Raw genomic sequence first — 25,021 nt, 5'->3', positions numbered from 1 at the left:
TAGGTAGGTAGAAACCCTCCCGAGTCTGAATAACTACCTCTGTCATACTTGAAGCAGGACGTTATTGCTGAATGGCTTTACTGTTAGAATTGGCTCTTTTATTTTCAGCCCTTGTCCCATTGTTTTCTTGTGTGAAACAGAGATTGATGGTCATATGGGAACATTATGGTCCATTTATTTTAAGAAGAGCATAGTATATAACCTGTCTGTTTTTTTCAAGATTTATTTATTTGAGGCGGGGAGAGAAGGAGTGTTCACACAAGCAGTGGGGGAAGGGCAGAGGGATAAGGAGAGAAAATCTCAAGCAGACTCCCCGGTGAGTGCAGAGCTCAGACACGGGGCTCCATCTCACAACCCCAAGATCATGACCTGAGCCAAAATCAAGTGTTCTGACGCTCAACTGACTGAGCCACCCAGGTGCCCCTGACCTATATGTTTTTTGATATTGATAAATACTTTTAATGATTTATAAAGCAATTCACTGATAATCCATGATCACATGATTATGAACCCAACAAGTTGAATCTCCTTTTTTTGGCTAGTTGAGTCTTGAATTTATCTTTCTGTACCCTATTTAAGTGTTGAGAGTGAAACTATTATTTTAGATCTGGAAGTAAAAGGGAAGGGAACTAATATTTTGGAGACCATATTTTGTACCAAGCACTATGCTAGGTACTTTATACCTCTCTTGTTTCATTAAGGACTTTTAATAACCCCATGTAGCTACAATATGTCATTCCCATTTTATAGATAATTGACTCTCAGAAAGGACAGATACTAACTTACACTGTACCTGTGTGACCCAAAGTCACACAGCTAGTGGGTGTTAAAGTGGAATTTAGGTGCAACTCCAAATTCTTCTCTTTCCCATCTGCCTCTATGAGCTGCATGAATATTACTTATATATTTGTTTATTGTCTCTTTTCCTGATTAGAATGAAACCTCACAGAAGTAAAGAATTTGAGGGCTTTTTTTAAAAAGATTTTATTTATTTATTTGACAGAGGAAGAGAGAGCACAAGCAGGAGGAGCGGGAGAGGGAGAAGCAGGCTCCCCACTGAGCAGGGAGCCCTATGTAGGACTCGATCCCAGGACCTGGGTATCATGATCTGAGCCGAAAGCAGCCACTTAACCAACTGAGCCACCCAGGCATCCTGGGGCTTTTTTTATTGTTGTTCAGTGCTACCTCTCCAGCACCTGGTACAGGCATAACACATAGAAGGCGCTCATTAAAATATTTTTGCATGCATGAATGAATGGCTTGTGAGTGTACTGATACTTTGAAAAAGTTAATATTAATCAAAACTAACTTCAAGATAATAGTGAAAGCATATTACAGAAATCAGGCAACTGAACATTTGTCTTGATTTTGTGAATTTTATTAAAGTAAATTTTTATACATTACTGTTATTTTTGTTACCTTCTTTCCTAGGCAACTTCCATTTTAAAAATTACTCTTTCAGGGGCGTTTGGGTGGCTTAGATGGTTAACATCTGCCTTTGGCTTGGGTCATGATCCCGGGGTCCTGGGATCAAGCCCCGTGTCGGGCTCCCTGCTTACCTGGGAGCCTGCTTCTCCCTCTCCCTCTGCCATTCCCTCCGCTTGTGCTCTCTGGCTCTATCTCTCTGTCAAATAAATAAAATCTTTTAAAAAAAATTGTTCTTTCAATAGTAGGCATTATTAAAATTGTCTTCTATAAAGTATTATTCTAAGGTAAGCTTTTAGGTCAAGTAATTTCCCAAATTCATCACATAGAAGCTTTGTGGCCTGCATTAGCTGATTGCTGTTGGTTTATCAGTGTCACTTGTATTTCCTGATTTTCATCTGCCTTCGTGTATCAGAGGTCAGCATCTGGCTATGGCAAATAACATAATTTTCTCATAATCGCAGATGCCCACTGAAACCAAAGAGACTATCTTGGAAGGAAGAAGTAAAATAGATTAAATATATCCTGTTTAATGAGCTCTCCTATAGTTTTGTTACTCATTCTGCTATATCCTAGAAATGTGTCATTAAAGCTTTATTTAAACTGTTTATAGTCATATCATGTTAATTATAGAAATATTAGAAATGAAATGTGTTTTAGAAATATATCGAACAAAATTGGTGTTTTTGCATTTAAGGCTTTGTTCAATCACAAAATAAATCTCATATTTCACACCTGACCTATATGACTTAGAACTGTCACAATTTATATCATAAAATTTTTAGGTTTCCCTTAAACTAGTCTAATTACGACAGTATTTCACTTATATATCCTCTGATTCTATAACCATGTCAAGGAGTTGTTAGTTTAAAAAGCTACTTAGGGGGCGCCTGGGTGGCTTAGTCAGTTAAGCGTCTGCTTTCGGCTCAGGTCATGATTTCAGGGTCCTGGGATCGAGTCCCACATCGGGCTCTCTGCTCAGCAGGGAGCCAGCTTCCCCCCTCTCTCTGCCTGCCTCTCTGCCTACTTGTGATCTCTCTCTCTCTCTCTCTCAAATAAATAAATAAAATCTTTAAGAAAAAAAAGCTACTCAGGTTTTCTACTAAAACATACTAGCAACCTTGGACAAATGATTGATTCTAAGACCGGAGCAGGGAAAGTAAAAGATGAGCCTGGAATATCTGTGCAAGAAAGTAAGTAAGAAAATTAAAAGGCAGGGTAACTGGCTGGCTCAGTTGGTGGATCATGTGACTCTTAATCTCAGGGTTGTGAGTTCAAGCCTCGACATTGGGTGTAAAGATTACTTAAAAATAAAATCTTGGGGCGCCTGGGTGGCTCAGTCGTTAAGCGTCTGCCTTCGGCTCAGGTCATGATCCCAGGGTCCTGGGATCGAGTCCCACATCGGGCTCCCTCCTCGGGCGGAAGCCTGCTTCTCCCTCTCCCACTCCCGCTGCTTGTGTTCCTGCTCTCGCTATCTCTGTCTCTGTCAAATAAATAAATAAAATCTTTAAAAAATAAAATAAAATAAAATCTTAAAAAAAAAAAAGGGCACAGGTACTAGCTTGAAGGGGCTCCCACTGGCCAAATCTGAAACAATCAAAATAAATGATGACAGTAAAGGATTATAATCCATTGAATAAAATACGTCCATGAGTGCATATTGCTAATAAAACATACATTAATAAATAAGGGAGAAGGGAAAGCTTTTCCTTTCAGTAGAATGTAGTAAATTATTAAATCTCCAAAGAATGGGAGAGTTAGGTACTGGCACAAAAACAGACACATAGATCAACGGAACAGAATAGAGAGCCTAGAAATGGACTCTCAACTCTATGGTCAACCAATCTTCGACAAAACAGGAAAGAATATCCAATGCAAGAAAGACAATCTCTTCAACAAATGGTGTTGGGAAAATTGGACAGCCACATGCAGAAGAATGAAACTGGACCATTTTCTTATACCATACACACAAAAATAGATGCAAAATTTATGAAAGCCCTAAATGTGAGACAGGAATCCATCAAAATCCTTGAGGAGAACACAGGCAGCAACCTCTTCAACCTTGGCCACAGCAACTTCTTGCTAGGCACGTCACCAAAGGCAAGGGAAACAAAGGCAAAAATGAACTATTGGGACTTCATCAAGATAAAAAGCTTTTGCCCAGCAAAGGAAACAGTCAATAAAACTAAAAGACAACCGACAGAATGTGAGAAGATATTTGCAAATGTCATATCAGATAAGGGGCTAGTATCCAAAATCTATAAAGAACTTACCGAACTCAACACACAAAGAACAAATAATCCAATCGAGAAATGGGCAGAAGACATGAACAGACATTTCTGCAAAGAAGACATACAAATGGCCAACAGACACATGAAAAAGTGCTCAACAACACTCGGCATCAGGGGAATACAAATCAAAACCACAATGAGATACTACCTCACACCAGTCAGAATGGTTGAAATTAACAAGTCAGGAAACGACAAATGTTGGCGAGGTTGCAGAGAAGGGGGAACCCTCCTACATTGTTGGTGGGAATGCAAGCTGGTGCAGTCACTCTGGAAAACAGGAGATTCCTAAAAAGGTGAAAATAGAGCTACCCTCTGACCTAGCAGTTGCACTACTGGGTATTTACCCCAAAGATACAAATGTAGTGATCTGAAGAGGCACCTGCATCCCAATGTTTACAACAGCAATGTCCACAATAGCCAAACTATGGAAAGAGCCCAAATATCCATTGATAGATGAATGGATAAAGAAGATGTGGCATATATATACAATGGAATATTACACAGCCATAAAAAAAATCTTGCCATTTGCAACAATGTGGATGAAACTAGAGGGTATTATGCTAAGCAAAATAAGTCAATCAGAGAAAGACAATTATCATATGATCTCACTGGTATGTGGAATTTAAGAAACAAGGCAGGGGCGCCTGGGTGGCTCAGTTGGTTAAGCTACTGCCTTCGGCTCAGGTCATGATCCTGGAGTGCCGAGATCGAGTCCCGCATCGGGCTCCCTGCTCGGCAGGGAGTCTGCTTCTCCCTCTGATCCTCCCCCTCTCATGCTCTCTGTCTCCCATTCTCTCTCTCAGATAAAAAAAAAAAAAAAAAGAAAGAAACAAGGCAGAGGATCATAGGGGGAGAGGAAAAAATGAAACAAGATGAAACCAGAGAGGGAGACTAAACTGTAAGAGACTCTTAATCTTAGGAAACAAACTGAAGGTTGCTGGAGGGGAGGGGGGTCAGGGGATGGAGTGGCTAGGTGATGGACATTGGAGAGGGTACGTGTTGTGGTGAGCACTGGGTGTTATGTAAGGCTGATGAATCACAGACCTGTACCCCTGAAACAAATACTACATTATATGCTAATTAAATGACTTTAAATAAATTTTTTTAAAGATTTTATTTATTCATAAGAGACAGAGAGAGAGAGAGAGAGAGGCAGAGGGAGAAGCAGGCTCCCTGCTGAGCAGGGAGCCCGATGTGGGACTCAATCCCAGGACCCTGGGATCATGACCTGAGCTGAAGGCAGACGCTTAACCATCTGAGCCACCCAGGCACCCTTAAATAAATTTTTTTAAAAAGAATGGGGAGTTAAAGTCACCATTCGGCATCACGGCAATAATTGATTTCATTAAGAATCTTCAGTGGATGCTAAAACTAGTGGTAAAAGTTTGATGAGCAGAAGGTGTTTGCATAGTCTCAAAATATCTTTCCATAAATTACTTAATAATTACAAAAGGAAAAATTGCAATTTTTAACTGGAGAAACCTGGCAGACATAGTCTTAACCAACTGATGAAAATTAACATCAATTACTTCATGATGTAATGCACTGAAAAGTATACATCATCACTTAGACAGTATATGCCTGCCAAAAATGCATAATCTGAATCTGCTCATGCAGAGGCATCAGACAACCCCAACCCTGGCTGCTACTCTTTAAAACTGTTGAGACCCTAAAAGACAAAGACTGAGAAACTGTTTGAGATTAAAGGAGACTAGGATACATGACAACTAAATGCATAATCAAGGATTATATCCTAGACCAGAAAAAGAAAAGTTGCAATAAGGAACACTACTGGAACAATTGGTGGCAAAATTTGAATATGGACTATAGATGAAATAATAGTCCTATATCAATGTTAAATTTTCTGATTTTGATTACTGTGCTTCTAAAAGAATGTCCTTTTTCTTAGGAAATACCTTCTGAAATATTTAGGGGTAAAGAGGCATGATGTCTTAAACTTATTCTCACATGGTCCAGAAAAAAATATATCATTTATATATTCATATTTTAGATAGATCTATCTGTGCATACATAGAGAGGGAAAGCAAATGGGGTAAAATTGGATGAAAAGTATATGAGACCTCTTTGTACTCTTCTTGAAACTTTTTTTCAAAAATGTTACCCAGATAAGAGAAATTGCAAATCAAAACTACAGTGAGATATTACTTCATGCCTATTAAGATGGCTACTACTGTCAGAAAAATAGAAAATAACAAGCACTGGGGAGGATGCAGAGAAATTGAGCCCTTGCGCATTGTTGGTGGGAGTGTAAAATGGTGCAGCCATTATGGAAAACAGTATGTAGGTTCCTCAAAAAATTAAAAATAGAATTACCACATGATCCAGCAATCCACTTGTGGGGTAATTTCCAAAAGAATTTAAAGCAAGATCTTGAAGAGATATTGTGCACCCATGTTCATTCAAATATCATTCACAGTCAAGAGGTGGAAGCAACCCAAATGTCCATCCACAGAAGAATGGATAAAGAAAATGTGGTAGGGCGCCTGGGTGGCTCAGTTGGTTAAGCGACTGCCTTCGGCTCAGGTCATGATCCCAGGACTCGGGACCGAGTCCCGCATCGGGCTCCCTGCTCTGCAGGGAGTCTGCTTCTCCCTCTGACCCTACCCCCTCTTGTGATCTCTCTCTCCCTCTCTCTCTCAAATAAATAAAATAAAATCTTAAAAGAAAAAAAAGTGTGGTAAATACATACAAGAGAATATAATGCAGACTCTAAAAAGAAGGAAATCCTGTTACATGCTACACATGGATGAACCTCAAGGGCATTATGCTAAGTGAAATAAGCCAGTCACAAAAGGACAAATACTGTATGTTTCTACTCATATGAAGTATCTGACGCAGTCAAAATCATAGAAATGGAAAGCAGAAAGGTGGTTGCCAAGGGCTGGGGAGTAGGTAGAAGAAATTAGTGTTTCATGAGTATAGAGTTTCAGTTTTGCAAGATGAAAAAGTTATAAAGATCTGTTGTACAACAATGTGAATATATGTAACACAGCTGAACTGCATACTTAAAAATGGTTCAGATGGTAAATATAATGTGTTTTTTACCACACACAAAAAAGTTACCCAGGCAACTCTGATGATAGCCAGGTTTTAGAACTGGCAATATCAGGTTAAGGGCATGGAATATGCCCACCTTACTCTACCTCTCCAACACTATAGGTTTCAATATCGTGCAAAAACTAGGCTACTTGGGGCGCCTGGGTGGCTCAGTCGGTTAAGTGACTGCCTTCGGCTCAGGTCATGATCCCAGGGTCCTGGGATCGAGTCCCACATCGGGCTCCCCACTCTGCAGGGAGCCTGCTTCTCAACCTCTTCCACTCCCCCTGCTTGTGTTCCCTCTCTCGCTGTATCTCTCTCTGTCAAATAAATAAATAAAATCTTAAAAAAAAAAAAAAAAAAAAAAAAACTAGGCTACTTAAAAAAGGTAAGTTACAGGGCAATTTCTTTACCTTCCTGACTCCGTATTTCCAACTTCTACAGATTGAAAAACTGAAACAGCAACTGAATGAAACAAAGGAAAAAGCCCAAGAGGAGAAGGAAAAATTGGTGAGTATCTAGGTACACTAATACTTTTACTTACTGGGTGGTCAGGTTTCTGGCAAGCTCAGATATTTAAGACACAATAAGAGTAAGTGAATAGGTCCTCCGAGTAGCTCAGTGACCTTAAAGCTCACACACTTGATTGTACAGAAGCTCAAAAATAACAAAATTATGTTATTGTAGAAAATGATCTGGTAGTAGTGGTACTACTGAGTTTGTCATTCTTTCTATGGCTTCTCAGTGGACAGAGGTAGGAAATACGTATTTTTAAAAGATTATATAATGAGTCCATACCAATATTTTCAATTCAGATGCAGGAGTACAGGGTTTATTACTTCATCTGAGTCTCCTTTATCCCTCACCAAAGGTCCTGCTTTTGTTGTTGTTGTTGTTTTGCAATACAGTGATAGCAAATTAATTTATTTAGTACTTTTAGAGGATTGATTTCAACTTTTGCCTACATCAGACCAGTTGATATTCAAAACTGCACCACCAGACTCTAAATGATTTGATCATGGCATGTTTCACATCATCAAAACCATCTGAATAGATCTGCTGAAATAATTTGTTTAAAGCTGCGTCTCCCTCCAACTTCTCATTTTTTCTTCTTTCACTGACCAATTTATCCCAATTTCTTACATAATGAGATGATGATGGATATAAATTCCTATGTCTGCTATGAACTGTTTTGGTTTAGGCACATCTCCTTGCCCCTTTAGTTTTTCCCATCTCACAGCCTCTGTCTTGATTTCATTTTAATTTTAATTTTTGTTGAAAGTACTTTAAATGTGCTCTGTTCTGGTATTATAGGATGAAGAAGTCTCAGTTTCAAATTGTAATCCTTTCCAGAAGGAAGTTTCACCAAAGCAGACAACTCTTTTTCTGAAAATTCCACATTTACATTATTCTTCTGAACATTCTTGATTTGAACATTCCTGATCACAAGTGTAATGATTACTTGAGATTGTGTTTGATACCAGTCATACTTGATTTTTGACTGATGAGTCCTCTGGGATGCAGACACCTCAGATTGTGATCCATTCTGAGATTCTTGACACCTTTTAATCCAGACAGGGAAATCAGGATCTACACTCTCTAATTCCTGTCTTCCTAGAAAAGCTTCTAGAGCAGCAGCATAGTTTTTTTTTTCATGGTATTCACATATCCCTTTTCTCAGCATAGCAGTGGAATTATTTAGATTAAGTTCAAGAGATTTCTTTGCATCAGCAACAGCATCACAGTAATTCCCAAGAAGTATGTGACAATAAGCTCTTTGACAATAATATTGTGCATCATCTGGTTTCTGTTCCAAAGCTTTAGTCAGCTTCTCTAATGCTGCCTGGGGGTCCTCATTGATCAGAGGACCTGATAAGCTCCAGGAAAACTTCTGGGCTGTTGTAGGTCCTACTGCAGCTGCTGCCATCCCTAATAATTGCTGTTGCAGTTAGAGCTGCCACCCCTGAGGTTACGAGCTGCCCCACTGCCCAAGGGGGAACTTCTCCAAAAATCCTGTTCTTAATGATATCGGTATAATCGAGTAGTTGCTTCAAACCTCAATACATCAACAGTCACAATACCAATATTACCACTAACATAGATTAGTGGAAACAGATTTAAGATTTTAGGGGGCACTTTTCCCCCTTAGGATATATACCAATAGGGATCTATGATCAAATACTTTACCATTTGAAAGAATTCCTGTGAGGTTATGCCACCAACTGAAGAACACATTTTGCTTTTGATTTTTAGAAGTGCTTTTAAAAAAATTGTGCATATAAATTATGTAATTATATAATTATGTAAAATATTTATGTGGCTCCAAAGTCAAATCTATCAAACATGTTGTATTCTGAGAAATCTAACTCCTATCCATGTCTTCACAATATGCCAGAGTATATTGTATTGTCAAAATTGATTTTTGTCAACATGATAGGTGAGTATTCCAGTGTATTTTAATTTGCATTTCTCTTATTATGAGCTATATTGAACACTTTTTCATGTTTGAGGGTCATTTGCATTTCCTTTTGTTATTTCATTCATTTTAAAAATTGTGTTATTGGCCCTTTCTTCCTCCACTTCCTCCTTCCTTTTTTTCTCTCCTCTCCTTTTCTTCCTTTTCTCCTCTTCCTCCTCATCCTCAGCCTTCTCTTCCTCCCTCTTCCCTTCCTTCCTCTTTTTTCCCAACTTCTCCTTCTTTCTTGATTTATTAGAGCTATCGGCCCTTCCTTTATCTCTTAGTTCACTAATTTTAATTTAGGGTTAGGGATGTTATTTGTCTTTCTTACAAATTAAAATTTTGTTTAGTCTTCTCATACCTCTTTTTAATAATTACATTTTCTGTATAAGATCAGCTCATTTGAGAATTTTTTTCTTATTCAAGGCACTTGGTATCTTCTAACAAAAAGTAAAACTTGATGCAAAAATAAAAAGGGAACATTTCTTCAAATAAGATAGACAAATAGCTTAAGGCTTCAAAGGGAACACAACTCTGTGGGGCTTTTGTTCTTTTTCCTAACTCATTTACCTGTTTCTTTGCATACAGGAACAAAAGTATACTGTGCAAATAAATGAGCTGGAGGGACAGTTCCATCAAAAAGCTAGAGAAATTGGCATGATTCAGACAGAGCTGAAATCAATAAAACAATTCCAGAGGAGAAAAATCCAAGTGGAGAAAGAATTAGATGATGTAAGTTTCTTTCTTTCTTTAAATAAAGGTGATTAGAATTAACTACAAGCATACCTCGGAAATATTGCAGGTTCAGTTGCAGAGTGCCACAATCAGGTGACTATCACAGTACTATACTTAATGTGTGCAAAAGCCTTCATAGACATTTATTCCTGTGAGATGGTAAAGGACTCCCTTGACATTTCAGAGGTTATTTCAGAGAAAGCGGAAGATTAATGAGTGTGGCACTGGGTGCAAGTCTTATTTCTAAGACTTTCCTAAGCATTGATTTTTTTGTGACTTCACCAAATCTTAGCCAACACACCGTTCCACATTTATCAGCAACTAAACCTTTGGAGTGACTTCAATAAGAAACAAATTACAGGGGCGCCTGAGTGGCTCAGTTGGTTAAGCCTTTGCCTTCAGCTCCCGTCATGATCCCAGGATCTGGGATCAAGCCCCAAGCTGGGCTCCCTCCTCAGTGGGGAGTCTGCTTCTCCCTCTCCCTGCTGCTTATACTCTTTCTCTCTCTCAAATAAATAAACAAAATCTTAAAAAAAAAAAAAAGAAACAAACAAACAAATTACAGTTCTTGGGAAACATTAGGGGCAAAGTAGCAAAGTCCTAAAGAAAAATAGGTTTAGACTGATGAAGGATGATTTTAGAACATTTTAGAAGGTTCTCTGGTTAAGGGTGGGCAGGGTGAGGAAAACTGCGTACTTTCAGAAAGTTTCTCTGATCTTGCTATGCTTTTTCTCTTACTTTCCATCCCCTCAGCTCAGAATATAGTTTTATTGCATTTGTAATAATGTAATAAATGGCACATTTATGCAGGGGATAGTAGCTGAAATCAGCTTTGTGACTTCGGGCAAGTTACTTAACCTCTCTATACCTTGGTTGCCTGATCTGTAAAATAGGATAATAAGGGTTACTCATAGACTCGTAGGGTGACTGTAAAGGCTACATGAGTTCATATATTTAAAGTGCTTAAAGTAGTGTATATCATATAAGTGAAAATTATATTTATAGTGGCATGTGGCTCTCTGAGGACAAAAGTCCTGATTTGTAGCATTTGCTGATTTCCTTGGTATAAATACTTGTATTATGGCCAATTTCAAGCTACAAACACTTTAACAACATGCTAGCAAAATTCCTGGTATGAGCCTGCCCTAACATGCAACTGAACATTGCCGCTATTACTACTAATAATAAGAGTATTACCACCTAAGATAACCGTATTTCATGTAGTGGAGGGGCTAAAAGTTGATGCTCTGAAGTCAGGCTGCTAGAGTATACTGTTTTTACTACTTGGGTATCTTGTTAAATTTCCTCATCTAAAACATGGAGGTGAGAATAATGGTACCAACTTTAAAGGGTCATTGTGAAGACTAAATGAAATAATCTGTTTTAAATGCATAGCACTGTGTGGTAAATATTACCTGTTGTTGCTGATCCTGCTGCATTATTACTACTGCTAAAATTATGATTATAACCATGAGTATTATTTAAGGCCCTTCCATCGTCACTTTTAGTGCCTCTCACTCTTGGGCATGGTGTTCTCCAAGCATGCAATGCCTCTCAAGCCCTCCTTGGGCTACCCAGTAACAAGAACAAGCTTTGATGGGAAACCAGAGTTCCTGCATCCTATTTCTGTTTACCTTTTAGCTGATCACCAAATCCAAAGAGTATATGCGAAATGAATAAGTCAGATAAGACAATGTAGTGTTTGAAATTATGGACTTCATGTCCTGGTTCTGCAGCTGATAGCTGTATGGCTTTGGATAGTCTGTTAACTTCTCTTGAGTCTCAGGTTCTTCACCTGTAAAATGTAGCTGTAATATCACCTGCCTCCTCTTAGAGATGTTGTGTGGGTTAAATAATGTAATGTGTGTAAAATACTTAGCACACTCATTCCTATTAATCCCTGGTAAAAGAAGTAGCATAGTAGTTATTGATGTTTGCTTGTTTTAATTATATAGCTTTAAAAATCTTAGTAGAGGGATGCCTGGGTGGCTGAGTCGGTTAAGAGTCTGCCTTCAGCTCAGGTCATGATCCTAGAGTCCTGGGATTGAATCCCGCATCAGGCTCCCTGCTCAGAGGGGAGCCTGCTTCTCCCTCTAAATGCTGCTCCCCCTGCTTGTGGGCTCTCTCTCTCTCTGACAAATAAATAAAATCTTAAATAAATAAAAATCTTAGTAGAGTACTCTTAAAAGCTCTAATTAAAGGGATGACTTGGCACATTTCAGGCAAGGTAGGAAAGGGGAAGACACTTTCTTAGACTGGAGGAATGTGGAGGAATGTGTTTTAACTCTATCGTAATTGCGAAGTTATCCCAAAACCTTCCCGGTAGGCTTTGTTTATGAACCTGATAACTTGTTGCTTTACAACTGGTCTTATAACTGTTTTATTTTATTTTTATTTTTATTTATTTATTATGTTATGTTAGTCACTGTACAGTACATCATTAGTTATTTTTTTTTTAAATTTTTTATTTATTTATTTGACACAGAGAGAGATAGAGAACACAAGCAGGTAGAGCAGCAGGCAGAGGGAGAGGGAGAAGCAGGTTCCCTGCTGAGCAGGGAGTCCGATGTGGGACTTGATCCCAGGACCCTGGAATCATGACCTGAGCCGAAGGCAGACGCTCAACTGACTGAGCCACCCAGGCATCCCCATCATTAGTTTTTGATGTAGTGTTCCATGATTCATTATTTGCATATAACTGTTGCTTTAAAATTGTTCTTAATTTTTTAGGGATGCCTGGGTGGCGCAGTCAGTTGGGCATCTGCCTTCGGCTCAGGTCATGATCCTGGAGTCCCGGGATCGAGTCCCGCATTGGGCTCCCTGCTCAGCAGGGAGTCTGTTTCTCCCTTTGACCCTCCCCCCTCTCATGTGCTCTCTCTCTCTCTCATTCTCTCTCTTTCAAATAAACAAATAAATAAATCTTTAAAAAAAAAAAAAGAAACTTGAGGGTGTTATATTAAGTGAAATAAATCAGAAAGATAATAATAATAAAACTTGGTTAATGAGTGATATAAGGCAACCATCTATGATGGTTGTTATCACTTATATGTGGAATCCAGAAAGAGCTGAACTCAGAGAAACAGTAGATTAGAGGTTACCACAGCTGGCAGGGAGGGGGATATGAGGAGATACTGGTCAAAGGATACAAACTTCCAGTTCTAAGATTGACAAGTTCTGGGGAATCTAATGTATAGCATGGTGATTAGAGCTAATAATCTTGTATTATATACTTGAAAGTTGCTAAGAAAGTAGATCTTAAGTGTTTTTACCACAAAAAAGAAATGACAACTATGTGACAGTATGGAGGGGTTAGCTAATGCTATGGTGGTAATCATTTTGCAATATATAAGTGTGTCAGATCAACACATTGTACACCTTAGATTTATACAATGTTATATGTCAATTTACCTCATAAAGCTGGAAAAAAGACAAAAAATAAAAAGATTATTAGCAAAAAAAGTAATAATTTTCTTTGTGTGTGTGTGTTTTTTTTTTTTAAAGATTTTATTTATTTATTTGAGAGAGAGAGAGAATGAGAGACAGAGCGCACGAGAGGGAAGAGGGCAGAGGGAGAAGCAGACCCCCTGCCGAGCAGGGAGCCCAATGCGGGACTTGATCCCTGGACTCCAGGATCATGACCTGAGCCGAAGGCAGTCGCTTAACCAACTGAGCCACCCAGGCGCCCTCTTTGTGTGTTTTCACAGCATTTTGTGTCTCTTTTATACACTTTAGCCCATTCTACCTTGACATATTTATCATTTGTCTTATCTCCCCTGCTAGATTACAATCTTTGAGGCATGAACAGTGTTGTTCCTTTGTATTCATTGAAATACAAGATACACAGTAATGCTCAATGAATCTTTGTTAAATGCTGAGTAGGTCTTTTCATTAAAAATGTAATTGCAGGAATATCAAGTTTCTACTAACTAGATGGGAGGAATCCTTTCATAATGTATATGTATATCAAATCATCATAATATACACGTGAAATACTTTACTGTTAATAATTCCTCAAAAAAGCTTAAAATTTTTCTAAAGGGAATATCAAAAAAATTTTTATACGAAAATGCTAAAGACTGAATCAAGTTAAGATCTGTAACTTTTTAGGTACTCTCAAAATAGCTATCGGAAGTATAGGTATACATTCTGAATCAAAGTGAATTAACTAGTGCATATTCTTGTGGGCCGCAGTATGATTTCTTAAGAACAATATTGCCACCTAATGGAGAAATAGATTTCAGACTTTTCAAAAAGGGCCATGGGCCAGGAAGACTTAAAATTCAAAGGCAAAAGATACTGGCTTATGGGAAAAAATAAGGTGGTTCTCTGGAATCCCAAATATGGAAGAATTAAGGCAGGTGTAGGGACCCATGAACTTAAAATGGGAAGAGGGTGTATACATAAAGGAAGAAAATTAATTAAAGTGTGTGTATAGAATTCACTATACAAATTAAAAGAGGCTAATTAAATTTAGATGATCACAAGGTATTCAAAGCATGAATTTTAAAGAAAAAATGATATCTATGATTAACAGAAGGAGCGTACATTGGTAGGTTGCAGTTATTATTTTTAATAATTTGTTTTAGTTTTTCTTCTTTTGACAAAGTGATAATACCCATTTCAGCAAATCTAGCTGACAAAAAAGAAAATTAAAAGCTCTCCCTGACAATTATACTACCTAGAGATAACTGGTAAATATTTTGGTATATTTTCTTTCCATTTTTTTTTTTTAAAGATTTTATTTATTTATTTGACAGAGAGAGATACAGCGAGAGAGGGAACACAAGCAGGGGGAGTGGGAGAGGGAGAAGCAGGCTTCCCACCGAGCAGGGAGCCCGATGCGGGGCTCGATCCCAGGACTCTGGGATCATGACCTGAGCCGAAGGCAGACGCTTAACGACTGAGCCACCCAGGCGCCCCTCTTTCCATTTTTCTTCCTCTATGTAGAAACATTTAAAAATATGTGGTATTTTTTTTAAATGAGGTCATTATGTACAAACTGTTAACCTGACTTTTTTACTTTTATTGTGAACATTTTTCAACACCATTACATACTTTTCTATAAAATCTTTTGACTAGATGCATAGAATTCCACTGGGTAGATGTATCATGATTTTTTAAAAAATATTTTATTTATTTATTTATTGAGAGAGAGAGGGAGAGAGGAGGGTGAGGAGCAGAGGAAGAGGGAGAGGAGAGAATCTCAAGCAAACTCCATGCTCAGCACATAGCCCGACACAGGGCTTGACCCCATGACCCTGAGATCATGACCTGAGCCAAAATCAAGAGTCCAAAGCTCAACCAACTGAGCCATACAGGCACCCCAATGTATCATGATTTATTAATTGGTCCCTTCTTGTTGGACATCTGAACTGTTTTCTTTTTTCTTTTTTAAAGAATATGTAACAATCTTTTTTTTTTTTAAAGATTTTATTTATTTGAGAGAGAGAGAACATGAGCAGTGGGGAGGGGCAAAGGGAGAGGGAGAAGCAGACTCCCCACTGAGCAGGGATCCTGACGTGGGACTCGATGTGGGACTTGATCCCAGGACCCTGAGACCATGACGTGAGCTGAAGGCAGATGCTTAACTAACTGAGCCACTCAGGTGCCCCTGGACTTCTTTCTAATTTTCCACTATTATATACCATGATGAACATCTAGTAACAATATTTTTCTACATCTGTAATTAGCATTTAGGGTAACTTCTTAGAGATGGAATTTTTTTTTTTAAAGATTTTATTTATTTGTCAGAGAGAGAGAGGCAGGCAGAGGTAGATGCAGGCTCCCTGCTGAGCAAGGAGCCTGATGCGGGACTTGATTCCAGGACCCTGGGATCATGACCTGAGCCGAAGGCAGACACTTAACCAACTGAGCCACCCAGGCATCCCAATTAGAGGTGGAATTTATAGGTTAAAGAACATAAACTTTTAAAGGCTTTTGATAGGCATTACCTAATTATGTTTTGAAAGATTTGTGAATTTATGGATTTTTGAGGGAGTCCAATGGCATATGAAAGGTCCATCGCTGCACATGCTAAGATTAAGATTAGATAGACATTTCCATAAACTTGTATATTGACATTAATTTTCAGTCTTTAATAATGTAAGAGGCCATTTTTTAAAAAGTTGTATGAGAAATATAGGGAGAAAGAACATCTGAAAGAGATCTTATAAAATGGAGATTTAATACAATTAGCACAGGAAAATTGTTAAGTATAAGGGAGGATGATAGTAGATATAATAATAACTAGGTTTTATATTAAACGGTTACTATTCTAGGTACTTTACATGTATTGTTTGTTATTTAATCCTTGCCACACCCTATGAGCTAGTTACTACTATTATTCTCTTTTTATTCCTGGGAACCTGAGACTTAGAGAAGTTAAGAGATTAGCCCAGAGTAAAACCGTTGGCAAGTGAGAAAGGTCTGTCTCTTGCGGAAACCCTTCTCTGCTGCCTTTTTTACGGCATGAAGATTAGATTGAGTATGCTATTTCAGCCTGACTGATTGCCAGGAAATGTAGACTATAGAATCATAGCTTTAAATTAGTTTACCTTTTGGGTGCCTGGGTGGCTCAATTGGTTAAGCAACTGCCTTTGGCTCAGGTCATGATCCTGGAGTCCCTGGATCGAGTCCCGCATCGGGCTCCCTGCTCGGCAGGGAGTCTGCTTCTCCCTCTGACCCTCCCCCCTCTCATGTGCTCTCTCTCTCTCTCTCTCATTCTCTCTGTTTCAAATAAATAGATAAAATCTTTAAAAAATAAAAAATAAATTAGTTTACCTTTCTTTGCCTAGAAGAGTTTTATGTCCTTTTTATTCCATGTAAAATGTTTTGAGGACAGAAGGATCCATCTGTGGGAATCATAGAGAGATGTGTTTTAGATTAATACTAAGAAGAATTTTCTAAAAATGGGAACTATGAAATGCTAGTCTAATGAATTAATGAAGTTTGAATTAGTGATACTTCTGTGTAGCTATTTTTCTCATAGAAGGAATCCTATATCAAGTAGGAAATTATATTTACTGTGACTCTTAAGATCCCTTTCTATTTTAAAATATTATTTTTTTAAAGTTTATTTATTTAAGTAATCTTTGCACCCAACATGGGCTTGAACTCATGACCCCAAGATCAAGAGTTGCATGCTCCTCCAACTGGGCTAGCCAGGTGCCCCAATTCTAAAATATTATGATTCTATGAGTCCACATGATATTTGAAAAATATGATTATGAGAACAACTTGTCCTGGGAACTATTGTTCATGAACAGCTTTTTTAAAAATTCAATACTGATCTTGTAAGTCTGTAGAAGATTGGTTGGAAAGCTAGTACTCACGGGCAGGGACATGGAATTTTTCTGTGTTCAGGATTAAGAAATAATGTATAACAGGGCGCCTGGGTGGCTCAGTTGGTTAAGCGACTGCCTTCAGCTCAGGTCATAATCCTGGAGTCCCGGGATTGAGTCCCACGTCGGGCTCCCTACTCAGCAGGGAGTCTGTTTCTCCCTCTGACCCTCCTCCCTCTCATGCTCTCTCTCATTCCCTCTCTCGCAAATAAATAAAATCTTAAAAAAAAAAAAAGAAAGAATGTATAACAGAAAATGTTTCTTTATTGAGAATTTTCCAGGAATGTGCCTCAATCACCCCTATTTCCTATTGATCTTTTGTTGTTGTTGTTTTAATTACAGTTGAAGGAGAATTTAAGGAACACAGAGCGGAAACATCAGGAGACTCTTAGAAGATTGGAGGGCAAGTTTTTTGAAGAAAAGGTACAACATTTTAGAGTTAATTAAGAAATATTTTGTTTTTAAAAAAAGAAATATTTTGTTTACTAGAACGATATAAGTGTCTATATGCATATCAACCTTTCCTTTGGATCTTATTAGAGGAGGGTTTATCAAATCACAGCAGAAAAAAGAAAAAACAGAGAAAACAAAACTTGTTCAAGGTATCTCAATGTTTAGTCCTTTTTCCCCCTCCTAGAGATTTTTTTTTTAAGATTTTTAAAAAAATTTATTTATTTGACACAGAGAGAGAGCACAAGCAGGGGGAGTAGCAGGCAGAGGGAGAGGGAGAAGCAGGCTCCCCGCTGAGCAAGGAGCCCAACACGGGGGCTTGATCCCAAGACCCCGGGATCGTGACCTGAGCCGAAGTCAGACACTTAACCGACTGAGCCACTCAAGCGCACCTCTTTTTTTTTTTAAAGATTTTATTTATTTATTTTTGAGAGAGAGAGAGGACAAACATGAGCAGGGGGAGGGGGAGAGGAAGGGGAATGGGCAGAGGCAGAGAGAGAAGCAAACTCCCCATTGAGCAGGGAGCCCAATGTGGGACTCAATCCCAGGACCCTGGGATCATGACCTGAGCCAAAGGCAGATGCTTAACGGACTGAGCCACCCAGGTGCCCCTAGTTAGAGATTCTTGAAATCCTCCAGAGGGATTGTCATCTTACCAAGGTTTCAGGACACACCCGCCTCAGCTTGGTGTTCCCCTGGTGGAAGAAGAGCGGCATGTACCACATTATATGGGGGGGGAGGGGATGGGAGCCGTCACTCTGGTACTCATGAAGGTATTTCCCTAGTCAAGCCAAGCTAAACTAAGGATGTTAATAAAAGGGGGCTCAAAAATGTTCCTTAGCATATCACAAACTTCCATGTTTCTCCAATTAACATTGGATGTCTCCAATGTTAATTCTCCAGATTGTGGGAAGTGCATTGGAACACTTCTCTTCTGCACAATCTTTTCAGAGGACCCATGGTTTTTCTTTAATTCTTCTAATTTTTCATTCTTAGGAAGAATTGAACAGATTTTTTTCAGAAATTGGTAGGGACGTAGCAGGTTGAGGGTGGGGCAAATAAGTACTCACATCAGGTTTAGATAAAGGATTTGCTTCAAAAAGTGGCTCTGGATTTCCAGTTTATGTAGTGAATAACCTAGGAGTGGGGCAGGACCCGCATCTTGGTGCTTTCCCCCTGAGCACTTCCTGGCACTGTTAGGAATGGAAGTCCTCAGGAATGGGCTGCTCTCAATTGCCTTTTTCTTCTATCCCACCCTAAGCTTGATCTCTTCCTTGCTAACTGTATTATTCTACAAACAAAGGTTAGGAGTGCTTGGTCCGTTTATAGAATACCTGACTGACAGTGCTTATATAAATAGGATTTTTCTGTCTGGAAGTAGGTGGCTGCTGGCCTTTCCTTCATAGTTGCAAGACGGTTAATGCAGCTCTAAGATTTGTCTGTGTTTAAGGCCAGAAGAAGGGAGGCTCCAGCTGTGTCTGTCCTTTTTGATCTGCAAACCATAAAAGCTTTCCCAGAAGCTCTTAGCAGATTTCTTCTTACATCTATCTCATTGGCCAGAACCATGTTATATTGGATGCTGGGAAAGTGTGTTGTTTTTCTAGACCCGAGTGGAAGCTAGGAAGGAAAAGGGAGGATGGGAATGAGTGTTGGGATGGCCAGCCTCAGCAGTAGCCATCTCACCATGTTAGGGACAAACTCCCTGGTTAGGTACGAACTCCTGCGCTGGTGTGAACCCCAGTGCTGCTGGCTTATGGCAGTGGGCTTTCCAGTAAGCCTGTTTATTCATCTCATACCGTAGCATGCTCCACCTGGTCATCCTTTCTGTTCCTTGAACCACCAAGCCCTTTTCCAATGGCATATTTTTGTACTTTGCTGTTCCTTTCTGGAATGTTCTTCCTCCAGCTCTGGCTCTTCTCATTCTTTTTAAAAGATTTTTATTTATTTATTTATTTGACAGAGAGAGACAGCAAGAGAGGGAACACAAGCAGGGGGGAATGGGAGAGGGTGAGAGAGAAGCAGGTTTCCCGCTTAGCAGAGAGCCTGATGTGAGGCTGGATTCCAGGACTCCAGATCATGACCTGAGCTGAAGGCAGACACTTAACAACTGAGCCACCCAGGCTCCCCTGGCTCTTCTCATTCTTCAGAGATCAAATGTCATTTCCTCAGAGATAGATTCCCTAAACCCCAATCTAAAAGAATCTCCCTCAATTACTGTGTCATTACTTCGCTTACTACATTGACAGCATTTATCACAGTCCATTAATTCTCTTACTTGTCACATTGCCTGCTATGAATGTCTGCTCTGCCACTTACTAGCTATCTAACTCTGCGCAAGTCACTAACCTCTCCTTCCCTCCATTTCCTCAGTCCTTGTTTTGGGGGATAATAATATCTGATTCTTAGGGTTGTTGTGAGAAGTAAATAATAAATATAAAGCTCTTAGAACCAGGCCTGGCACATAGTAAATGCTCAGTGCATTTTAATTATTATTGTTGCTTGGATCTCACCTAGAATATAAGGTGAGACTTTATCTGTTTTTTCACCACAGAATCTCCAGCATCTAAAAAATCTGGGACAATATTAGTGCTCAATAGGAGTGTGTTGCATAAGTAAATAAATGACTCTTGCCACTTTGTATTTAGCAGAAATTTCTCCCAGCTCTGGGAGAAATACTTTCCAATACTGATGTAGATTTTTTTTTTTTTTTTTTGGTATTTTCATGTCATGTTCCTTCTTTAATGGGGAGACCTGGAGGTACCCTGAGGTTCCCGTGTTCACACTCTCCTCTTTGCTAGCTCCTCCACCAGTACTTGGAGCTCTTCACATCGGGTCATGTGACAGGAGTATTTTGACATTATGAAATCAATACTTCACTTTTTGATGTGTAAATTTGTTAGAAATATAACTCTGTATTAAAGTAGCCTCTTTTCTTTTTTAGCACCGATTAGAACAAGAGGCTGAAAAGAAGATAATAATGCTGGCAGAGAGAGCTCACCATGAAGCTGTTGTGTAAGAGACTGCTGTCTCCTTTTCCTTTCTCATAGCCTCTCTGACCTCTTTGCTGGTGTTTTGTTGTTATGTTGTCTTACCCCTTCTCTCCCGGTTTGCTTTCTTCAAATATTTTTGTTTACTTTCCCTCACTGTTTCTTTCTCTTTGTGTCCTGGCTCCTTTCCCACCCACCCTTTCTGTACCAGGGTGGTGTAGAGGAAAGAACCCCAGCTTTCAATTTAGACTTTGGTTCCCAACATGTATACTTACTGACTGACTGACTGTCAGAAGATTTCCTAAAGTTTTTGAAATTAAATTTCTTCATCTAAAAATGCAGATAATCATAGCAACTGTACAGAGTTGTCATGAGGTATGTTAGTGACAATAACAATTGTATTGTGTTAATAAATAAACTCCCAAGTCTCAGTGCTTTAGTTCTTGCTCACTTAACAATCCAATATGAGTCTGATAGCTCTACTTGAGTGGTGATTCAGAAACCAGGGCTACTTCCATCTTGGACTTCTTCACATCCAGTCATATGGACAGGAGAGAGCATGGGAAACTCCTGTCTGCTCTTAACTGCCTTGGACTGGAAGTAACACATAACTTTTCACTTTCCTGTTGATGAGAACTTAGTCACAAGATTCCCACCTAACTGTTGAGTACCCACCATTAACTAAATAAGTGGTGGGCATTATTTTTAATATTGGGGGATAAGGCAATCATTGTTTTAGTTTCATAATATCTAATACTTAGGCCTGTGTTTTGGGATCTTATATCTATCTATTTCAGGCAATTGAACAATGCTGGAAGAGCTGTTTTTAAAGAGAATGTTTATCTCCAGAAAGCTCTCGCATACCATCTGAAGGAAGCTGATGCTCTACAAAAAAACTCCCAGAAGTTGCAAGAGACTCAGACTTTCCTTTTACATCAAAAGGTTCCCACTCCATTTAGACTTCATTTCCTATCTTTCTGCTTTTTGTTTAAGGATTGGGTTGGCAAATATGAAAAATTGAGTATAGTAAGGACAATGGGACCATTTTTCTTCTGTCTGGGTAATGTACCTTTCTTATCTGAAAGGATTAATTACAAGAATGACATAAGAAGCATTCGACTTGGCTTTATAAAGAATGTATCACATAAATAACTCCTATCCTCTACTACCTTAGAATACTCATTTTACTTTGCTTAGCTTAGAGTCGGTCTCTGAATCACTTCAGAGTAGGTTCAGCTGTAACAGCCCTGATGACAATGGCTTTACCATGTAAGGGTTTATTCGCGCCCCTAAGGGAAGTCTGGAGGTTAGCAATCCAGAGCTAGAATGGTAGCGCCACAAAGCCAACAGGGCTGTTTCCTTAACTCTAGCAGTGTGTGGCTGACAGCCCCAAAGTCACCTCATGGCCCAAAGCAGCTGCTAAAACTCTAACCATTACTCAGACAGCAGGAAGGAAAAAGGACAAGGAGGAAAAAAAGTATGCCCCTCCCTTTAGAGGTCTTCCTGGAAGTCCTGCACACACTTCTACTTACATTTCATTGACCAGAACTTAGCCACATGGCTTTGCTGAACTGCGAGGGGGACTGAGAATTTTCAGTTGGGCTTCCTGCTTTCCTGAATAAAATTAGAGTTTTATCACTAAGGAGGAAAGGGAAAATGAAAAAAAAAAGAAAAGAAAAGAAAAAGAAAAAGAAATAGGCAACTAGCCTATGGCCGATTTCCAGTATATAGTTGTTGATGTGTTACTGTATAGTTTTACTGATTTTGAAATTACCCTTTCCATAGTACAAAATATTTAAACTTTCAGAATTTTAAAGGAAGGACAGTTTCTTATTTAGCAAAAGTAGTGGCCTTCACAAGCCCAGAGAAGAACCCTCAGATGTTTTTTACTCTCCATACACAGAACACCAAATATCACCATCTCAACCTGGCATCAAATTTAAATCTCCTGAAGTAATGAAATTTAGTAAGGAACTTTTAAGTTCTGAAATTGACTAAAAAAACCTCTCACCTCTCTCATCTTTGTTTTTAGGAGATCAATGATCTGTTGGTTAAGGAAAAGATTATGCAATTTACCCAGCAAAGATTGCAAATCCAAACTCTTCAGAAGAAGGTGGTAAACTTGGAGACTGCCCTGAGTTGTATGACCAGAGAGTTTGAGATTGAAGTTTGTAAAATGCAGCAACAGACAATGATAGAGAACAAAGCAGGGCTGGTTGAAATTGACAAGCTGCAGCAACTTCTCCAGATGAAGGACAGAGAACTGAATCGAGTAAAGAAGCTGGCCAAGAACATACTGGATGAGAGAACAGAAGTGGAAAGTTTCTTTTTAGATGCTCTACACCAAGTGAAGCAACAGATCCTATTTAGCAGGAAGCATTATAAACAGGTAGCTCAAGCTGCGTTCAATTTTAAAATGAGAGAGGCATGTGCAGGAAGAACAGAATATCCCCAAATCCGAACGTTTGATGGCAAAGAGCACAGCACCAATAGTGTGAATCAAGATCTTATGGAGGCTGAGAAATGGTACCAATCATGCCTTTAATATTTTATCTTTTGTGCTATTTTTGTGTCCTTTAGAGAAATAAGAACCCTCAGAAGTTCAGTTTGCTAATATCTAAATATTGAATAGATTACTCACTAAGTTATTTGAGGACAGGAACTATCTTACTCATCTTTATAACCCCTATGCTTAGGACAGTGTGTGGGGCTTAGTAGGTATTCTTAGTAGATTCCCTTTCTTCATCACAGAGACTTCTTAAAGAGACTGATCATTTGTTCCATAGAATGTCATTGTAATATCTTTTAATGTGTTCTTTTATTTTACTTTCTGTAAACTCATTATAAAGGTTTGATCAGATTCAGTTTAAACATTTTTGATAAGCATACTTTCACAAATATTTTGTAATGTTTCCTTTACTATTCTGAGATGAAATTCATAGGTAATAATATCTAACTAAACATATACTTTAAAAAACCAATATAACAGTTCATAATAATTCTTTATTGTACAGAACTGTCCCATGGATTGGAGGACATCCAATAGTGGGTCCCCATCATTGTATTAACCGAAAGTCCCCCCAAGTTTCCAAAATATACTCCAGAGATCTACTGCCACTGTAATAAAGGTAGCAGGATGCTTGAGACAGTTGGAGACTGTATACAATGATTGCTTCCTGTTAGCATTTTTGTTTGTCAGTGCACTCTTAACCCATAAATTATAGTGCATTTTAAAGATTATTCTGAAAAAAAAGTCTTTTTTTTTTTTTAAGATTTTATTTATTTGACAGAGAGAGCACAAGCAGAGGGAGAGAGAGAGAGGCAGGCTCCCTGCTGAGCAAGGAGCCCGATGTGGGACTCGATCCCAGGACCCTGGGATCATGACCCAGGCCGAAGGCAGCCGCTTAACCGACTGAGCCACCCAGGCGTCCCACTGAAAAAAAAGTCTTATATCCCAGGGCAATTAGGTTCTTCAAAGGCCTTAACTCAAGAAACTTAAAAGGACTCCCTACTACTATGTACTAAACATCTTGTTAACAGTGCTTCCAAATGAGTTTTCTGCTTTTTTTATAATGGACTAATTTGTAGGTTCTTTTAAATTATATAGCTGTTGGGAAGGTTGGACACTGTCAGTGGCTTCTGAAAGACAAGACTCTTCTTCAAATATATCCATACTATGACTTTTAAAAACTTTTTGCCATATTCAGAAATCTGTTACTTCTATTACCAAGAGGTTCGCTGTAATTTCCTTTTTTTAAATTTAATATGTCAAGCAAGTTGAGTCCCTACCATACATAAGGCAGTTTCTTTTATATTTTTGTCTCCAAAGTGGTAAGTAAGTTTTCAGAGGGAGGTATATAAAATGATTCTCCACATTGTTATTGCAGAAACTGGGCTCTTCTTCTTCTGCCCTCTGTGTGACATTTTTGCTACTGAACAACTTCTCATCTTAACCTCAGTGTTCTATTGCCTGTACCAGCAGGGCAGAAATGGTGATTAAAACATGACATCATCTGCTTAAGAGGCAGATTGGGGAAGGAAAGTTGAAGTATACGGTGATCATAAGGCAAAACCTAAACTTTTTTTTTTTAAGATTTTTTTTTTTTTTATTTGAGAGAGAGGGAGGGAGAGAGAGTGAGAGAGAGCACAAGAGGGGGTAGGGTCAGAGGGAGAAGCAGACTCCCTGCCGAGCAGGGAGCCCGACGCGGGACTCGATCCTGGGACTCCGGGATCATGACCTGTGCTGAAGGCAGTCGCTTAACCAACTGAGCCACCAGG

The 25,021-nt window shown here is 38.9% G+C and overlaps 1 protein-coding gene and 1 pseudogene across 3 annotated transcripts in view; one reads left to right on the top strand and one right to left on the bottom strand.

Moving 5' to 3' along the window:
- The window catches only part of BBOF1 (basal body orientation factor 1), a 38,980-nt gene that overhangs the window by 3,829 nt on the left and 10,130 nt on the right, over window positions 1-25,021 (top strand). For all 3 annotated transcript variants that reach the window (XM_006730940.3, XM_081830248.1, XM_081830247.1), the window contains exons 3-8: window positions 7,218-7,283; window positions 9,820-9,963; window positions 17,649-17,729; window positions 20,698-20,768; window positions 21,541-21,685; window positions 22,776-23,269. In XM_006730940.3, coding sequence (XP_006731003.2) covers window positions 7,218-7,283; window positions 9,820-9,963; window positions 17,649-17,729; window positions 20,698-20,768; window positions 21,541-21,685; window positions 22,776-23,269 — 1,001 coding nt within the window. The remainder of the gene's footprint in view (window positions 1-7,217; window positions 7,284-9,819; window positions 9,964-17,648; window positions 17,730-20,697; window positions 20,769-21,540; window positions 21,686-22,775; window positions 23,270-25,021) is intronic.
- On the bottom strand, window positions 7,617-9,355 carry LOC102739267 (protein SGT1 homolog pseudogene; annotated as a pseudogene).

This window comes from Leptonychotes weddellii, chromosome 9, assembly GCF_054177405.1.
Source record: "Leptonychotes weddellii isolate Sample4059 chromosome 9, ASM5417740v2, whole genome shotgun sequence".
NCBI lineage: Eukaryota > Metazoa > Chordata > Mammalia > Carnivora > Phocidae > Leptonychotes > Leptonychotes weddellii.
Note: the sequence above shows the minus strand (reverse complement) of the source record. Positions and strands in the feature narration are given on the sequence as shown.